At 51.0% G+C, this 6,341-nt stretch overlaps 1 protein-coding gene and 1 long non-coding RNA gene across 4 annotated transcripts; one reads left to right on the forward strand and one right to left on the reverse strand.

The window, feature by feature from the left end:
- Positions 1-1,862: 1,862 nt before the first annotated feature.
- On the forward strand, positions 1,863-4,974 carry TMEM139 (transmembrane protein 139). Of its 3 annotated transcripts, XM_055591179.1 has the most exons (4): positions 1,863-2,031; positions 2,122-2,214; positions 2,979-3,228; positions 3,453-4,974. In XM_055591179.1, exons 3-4 carry the CDS (start codon positions 2,996-2,998, stop codon positions 3,844-3,846), a joined length of 627 nt encoding a protein of 208 aa, XP_055447154.1. In that variant the 5' UTR covers positions 1,863-2,031; positions 2,122-2,214; positions 2,979-2,995; the 3' UTR covers positions 3,847-4,974. The 3 variants fall into 3 exon arrangements, with proteins under 3 accessions (XP_055447154.1, XP_055447153.1, XP_055447151.1); XM_055591178.1 differs by lacking the exon at positions 2,122-2,214; XM_055591176.1 differs by lacking the exons at positions 1,863-2,031; positions 2,122-2,214 and having other exon boundaries at positions 2,533-3,228.
- LOC129659615 (uncharacterized) lies at positions 3,219-6,187 on the reverse strand. Its single transcript, XR_008718152.1, has 3 exons — positions 5,942-6,187; positions 4,080-4,130; positions 3,219-3,356 (listed from the first exon to the last, which is right to left on the reverse strand). It is a non-coding gene; the product is annotated as an uncharacterized LOC129659615 (long non-coding RNA).
- Positions 6,188-6,341: the final 154 nt, after the last annotated feature.

Consider the following 6,341-nt stretch of genomic DNA (forward strand, 5'->3'; position numbering starts at 1 on the left):
TGGGGATCTCTGGCCTTTCTATCTGTTACCCTCTCAGACTGCAGCAAGCCAAGGTCTTCTGCACTATCTCCCTGAGTTTCCTTAAATTCACGTCCACTGAGTCAGTGATGCTCATCTAACTGTCTCATTCTCTTCAGCCCCCTTCACCTTTTGTCTTCAATCTTTGTTGTTGTTCAGTCGCTCAGTAGTGTTGAACTCTTCGCAACCCCATGGACCGCAGCACACCAGGCTTCCCTATCCTTCACTGTCTCCCGGAGTTTGCTCAAACTCATGTTCATTGAGTCAGTGATGCCATCCAACCACCTCATCCTCTGTGATCCCCTTTTCCTCCTGCCCTCAATCTTTCCCAGCATCCTCCTGCCCTCAATCTTTCCCAGCATCAGGGTCGTTTCCAATGAGTTGACTCTTCGCATTAGGTGGCCAAACTTGTGCTTGGTCTAAAGTTACCATCCTCCACCTAGGTGGGGGCCTTAGTTCCAATAAAAAGTCCCAGATATATTGTTACTACATCCCTTGAGGAGGAACCAGGACTCGGCTTAATCATGGAACTATTGTTTCTTGACTGCTCTTCCTTTGTTTCTACATTCCTTTACTTCCCTAATTAGAAACTCTTTGAAATGCCCTTTGAAATTTAGGGAAGGTAGTCTGCCATTGTCTCGGTAAGCCAGCTTTCCAAATAAAGTCATATTCCTTACCTCAACATCTTGTCTTCCAGATTCATTGGTCTGTTGTGCCAATGCACAGTGAGCTTGGACTTGGTAACAAAGTAGGGGCTTCCTCAACAGAATCTGCCTGCAATGAAGGATACACCAGTCAGCTCCCTGGGTTGGGAAAATCCCTGGGGGAGGAAGTGGCAATCCACTCCAGTATTCTTGCCTGGACAATACCCATGGACAGAGGAACTTGGGGGGCTACAGTCCATGGGGCCACAGAGTCAGACACGACTGAGCATGCACATACTTACACAGCACATAAAGTACTATCCCATCATCCTCAATAAAATTTATAGCATTAAAATTTAAAACAAAAAACAAGTTAACTGAGCAAAGCAGCATACATATGAACACATCTTACAGGTCTGCAGAAAACAAGGAATTTATAGAAATGATACTTTGGTAGGGGAAGCAGGACACATCAGTGTGCAAAGCACTATGTGATACACGGAGATTAAATAAACCACGGTCTCTGCTCTGCTTGTTGCCAAAATCTTGGCTCTCTGTGCACCAATGCCAAACATAAATATGGAGACAGTTATGGAGAAGAAAGAAAGAATGGCTGGCCACAAAGAAACAGTGGGGTCTCAGGAAATGTGCCCCACTCAGGGGTAAGTAGGGAGAGGTTATATAGTTGGGCAAGGGTGTGTGATAAGGGTCTAGGCAGTAAGTCTTGCATTCTTTCTTCTGCAAAGTTTCAAAAGGGTGAGGTTGTATTCAGGGTCTTAGGTGGTTGGGGCTCCTAACCTTGAGCCTCTCTGGTCCCTTTAATCTTGCCTCAGGTGGTTTCCTGACTGTTCCTTCCTCGATTAGCCACTGTTCTGCTCTTTGGAACTCAGAGAAGGTCATGGAGGCTGGAGTTTTGACTCTAAGAAATGAGGGACAAAAAGACCTCTGTGCCCAGGAGCCCCGCAGGGCCCAGCTTAACACCTTGCTCCCAGGCACAAAACATTATTAGCTAAATATAATGCAAACTGCTGGGAATACCAAGTGCCTTGAGAAGAAGGGAGAAAGATGAATTTAACTCTGATCCAAAGTACAAAGATCACTGGGGGTGAGGTTGGGGAGTACTCTCTCTAGGGCTCTGTGGGGGTTGGGGATAGAGTAACTAAGCCAGAAAAATTCCAGGTGGGGCAAAAGTAGGAGTTCAGCCTTGAGCAGAAAGGAAGGAGGAAGCCTGCGCAGGAATGTAGGGATCTGGGCACAAAAGTGGGTGGAACCAGTGGGCTCCGCCCTGTTTCCTCCTCCCTCCTCCTCCCCCTGTCCCAACCTACTTACTGCCGAGTGCGCTGAGACAGGTGTGGAGGTCCTAGCGCGGGTAAGAGGGTGGGAGGGTCGTGCCTTTGGGGCTGGGGTGTAAGGAGGGCGTCTGGCTCCTTTCTAGAACCTGTGACTCCTTCCTGTGCAGAGTTCAGGGGACTCCTGACAGGCTGCCTGGGGGTTGCTGCTGTGTTGAAGAGCAAAGAAAAGGCTTCTTCTCACCAGCCTCGGAACCCCTTCGGTAATAACTTCAGGCAAGACACTTGAAGTCTGAGTTTACCGAGTTAGGGCCCATAGAGGGTGGTGGACCCTGACAGACATGGGACGGGGAGAGGTCAAGAATTAGCGGGCCGAGGTCCCTCGCTCAAGACCCTGGTCTGTAAGACTCTCAGGCAGTTGTGGCCTGTGTCTGTGTACACTTTTCTCCCTCCGACTGGAGCATGGGCTGACTGGAGGAAATGGGAAGACGGGGGTCAAATAGGGTAAGGCTGAGGTCAGACGGAGGGCTTGGGACTGGGGAGGTGGGGAGTGGGGGAGATTTAGAGCCAGCAAAAGTAAGGGGCGTGGCCTGCCCATCACCTGGATTCCTGAGATGCCGGGAGCACGGAGAGGCCCCAGGCAGGGCCTGCCCACTACTGGGACCTGGAAGCCATAGAAATGTGGAGCTGGAAGAGAGGTCACAGGGAAGAAGAAAAAGGAAGGAACTAGAGGTCATAGCACAGCAAATACACTTACACAGGGGCTGGGAGTCAGAACTCCTGGGCTGGTTTCCTGGCTGTTCCACATATATTGATACCCCAGGATCATACTCCTAGGTGATCCTAGAGAAAACTCCAGAGCTGGGGGTGGGGGGACCCTGCAGATCATTTCTTTGGGCCATTTATTTTGATTTGAGATGGAAAGAACAAAGCCAGACAGAGGTGTCTGATAGGCTTACTTTGAAATCTGACCCAGCCATGATGCCAACTGCTAGTTTGGACACAACAGCTGTGTGTCTTTTTGCAGGAGCCTGGGGAGGGGCCATGGTGCCAGGCCAGCTGTGGGGGAAACTGGAGAAGCCGCTTCTCTTCCTGTGCTGCACCTCCTTCCTCCTGGGGCTGGCTTTGCTGGGGATACGGCCGGACATCAGCCCTGTGGCTTATTTCTTTCTCAGCTTGGGTGGCTTCTTTTTGTTGGGCTGCCTCCTGGCCTGTTTTTTGGAATGGGGGTCTCGATCAGTGCAGACCGAGAGCCCAGGGGCCTCCAGCAATGCACGGTGAGTTGAGGGCTGGGCAGGACTGGAAGAGTACACGTGGACCCATTCTTCCTTTGTACTTCTGGCCTCCAGGCATACAGATTCTGCTTTCCCTGGTCACTGGTAGCAGGGAGTGGAGGGGTCTTTTGCTGGTAGAAGACAGAAAAGGGAAAAAAGGCTCCTTTTAGGAAGCCACTAATTTCCTTATTTCCTCCCCGCCCCCCCCCCCCACCCACCCCACTCAGGGACAATGAAGCCTTTGAGGTGCCAACCTACGTCGAAGCCACAGTGATGGACCCGCAGCCCCACCCCCAAGAGTTGGACCAACCACCCTCTTACAGCAGCATTGTAATCCCCTCAGGACTTGAGGAGGGACAGCCTAACCATCCAGAGGAGCCCAGGAGAGCCAGACTGGACAGGCGAGTGGGCTCAGAGGGGTCTGTGACCTCAGGAAGTCCTAGAAGACCTCCAGTCAGCCTGCGACTTCGGTGGTCACGGGCTGCATCCACTGTTCCTGATTTGCAGACCTTGTGGACGCCCCCCAGATTGGAACCTCTGACTCCACCCCCTGCCTATGAAGTCAGCTGTGATCACTCTGATGATGATGTTTTCTATGGAAACAACTGGACACCCCCCTAAAGGACTTTCCGAGGATATATGATCTTTTGGCACCAGACCCACTCATTCGTTGGACCATCGCTTCCCAGTGCCTGTCATGTGTCAGGAACTGTGTCCCCACCTGGACATCACAAATGCAAACTTTGACCTAGAGTGGAGTCGGGCTGTGGTGAGCCCTGCCCGGTTTTGAGGTGGCCCATCCCAGAGATGCAGGCGGCAAAATTTGAGTCTTGAGGCATTATTTAGCAACCTACCCCATATCCAGAGTTAGACTGAGAGCAACATGAGGAGGTGATCCAGAGAATCTAGGGAAAGAAGAAAAACAATATCTGAGTGACATTCTGATGCTCTGACATTCCAGGTGCTTTGGCTCTATTAGATCACAAAAATGAGGTGTTATTGCCCTCATTTGTGAAATGAGGACCCTAGTGGTCAGAAAAAAAAATATTGGTAATTTGCACAGGAGCACTCTGCTAGTAAATGACACAAAGTCTTGAACTTTGCTCTTCAGATCTCATTGCCTCTTTTCTTTTTTCTTTCTCTTTTTTGAGTTGTTTTATTTGAGACAAAATGAGGCATATAGTCCAGGAGATAGCATTTCAAATAGTTCTGAGAAACTGCTCCAAAGAGGTAGGGGGAGAAGGTCAGTATATATATAAAAAAAAAAAGTTTGAGGTTAATTGCTTAACAATGTTGTGTTGGTTTCTGCCATACAACGTGAATTAGTCCTGCTGCTGCTGCTGCTGCATCACTTCAGTCGTGTTCGACTCAGTGTGACCCCAGAGACGGCAGCCCACCAGGCTCCCCCGTCCCTGGGATTCTCCAGGCAAGAACACTGGAGCACAAGAGATGCAGGTTCAATCTCTGGGTGGGGAAGATTCCCCTGGAGGAAGGTATGACAACCCACTGCAGTATTCTTGCCTGGGGAATCCCATGGACGGGATCCTGGCAGGCTACAGTCCATAGAGTTGCAGAGTCAGACACAACTGAAACTACTTAGCGTGCACAAACGTGCATTAATATACAGTATTTGTTTTTCTCTTTCTGATTTACTTCACTCTGTGTAACAGGCTCTAGGTTCATCTACCTCAGTTTGTATTTTCAGTACAAGCCAACAGAAGCCAGTTCACCCAAGCATCTCTGTTCCCAGCTTGGTCAATGGATGGTGAGGGGGTGGAGGACTTTCTGTATACAGAACGGGGGACCACTTGTGTCTGCAGACAGGGTGGGCTGAGTGTACCAGTAGTAGAGGAGCAGAGGGAATTGCAACTGGGACGGTCCCTGTTCTAGAAAGGGAGCAGTTCCTGCACGGTGGGACTGGGGGGCTGGGGGGCTGGGGGGCTGGAGTGAAAGTGAAAGTTAAAGTCGCTCAGTCGTGTCAGAGTCTGCGACCCCATGGACCATACAGTCCATGGAATTCTCCAGGCCAGAATACTGGAGTGGGTAGCCTTTCCCTTCTCCAGGGGATCTTCCCAACCAAGGGACTGAACCCAAGTCTTCCATCCTGTAGCAGATTGTTTACCAGCTGAGCCACAAGAGAAGCCCAAGAATACTGGAGTGGGTATCCTATCCCTTCTCCAGTGGATCCTCCTGACCCAGGAATCAAACCCCGGTCTCCTGCATTGCAGGCGGATTCTTTAACAACTGAGCTATCAGGGCGGGGGAGCTGGAGAGCAGTTCCCAATGCAGGGTCCCCATCTGATGGGGAAGCAGCGAGTTAAACTGCCCCAGGGGGTGGCACTTGGGATTTTCAGGATGGGTGGATATGATGATCCACCCGACGTTCTTGGAGAGAGGTGGTGGAATATGTAAGAAAGAAAGTCAAAGTTACGTCGCTCAATCGTGTCCGACTCTTTGTGACCCCATGGACTGTAGTCTACCAGGCTTCTCCGCCCATGGGATTTTCCAGGCAAGAGTACTGGAGTGGGTTGCCATTTCCTTCTCCAAAGGATCTTTCTGACCCAGGGATTGAACCCAGGTCTCCCGCATTGTAGGCAGACGCTTTTACCGTCTGGGCCACCAAGGAATTCGAATATCTAAGGATTCCCCCATAAATCATCTATTAAATGAGGCACTGGAGCTACTTGAGCGCTGTCTCCGATTGCTTCAGCCTCACCCCTGCGCTGTGACGCTGGGTTTTACCCCAGGCTCCCTGACCGGCTTCCTCAGATCCAAACAGAACGCCAGCTTCTCCGTAATCACGGTCTGAGCATGTAACACAGGTTTGAGCCCGAGGGAGCTGCTCAACCATCGCTGACCCACTCTTCTCAGTCTTTGCGCAAGGAATCTGTGCAGCGCCTTCTAGTGCTTTCCCTGATCTCCCTACCCTGGTCCCAACAGTTCAATAAATTGAAAAGTCCGGCCACACCCATCTCCACAGAGTTCTTGCAATAGGCGGGTAAGGAGAAGTGGGCGGTGCGGGGGAGGGAGCTGTGATTTCCGCGGGAACCGTCGACCAATCGGATGGCCATGTAGGGCGGGGCGGCCCCCTCGCTTCCCCTTCCGCCTAGCGCGCT

This window comes from Bubalus kerabau, chromosome 8 (genome assembly GCF_029407905.1).
Source record: "Bubalus kerabau isolate K-KA32 ecotype Philippines breed swamp buffalo chromosome 8, PCC_UOA_SB_1v2, whole genome shotgun sequence".
Lineage (NCBI taxonomy): Eukaryota > Metazoa > Chordata > Mammalia > Artiodactyla > Bovidae > Bubalus > Bubalus kerabau.

Coding starts and splice junctions, on each gene's coding strand:
- TMEM139 (XM_055591176.1), top strand. CDS start 2,930: ATGATGCCAACTGCTAGTTTGGACACAACAGCTGTGTGTCTTTTTGCA. Junction 3,229..3,452: donor GGGGCCTCCAGCAATGCACG/GTGAGTTGAGGG, acceptor CACCCCACTCAG/GGACAATGAAGCCTTTGAGG.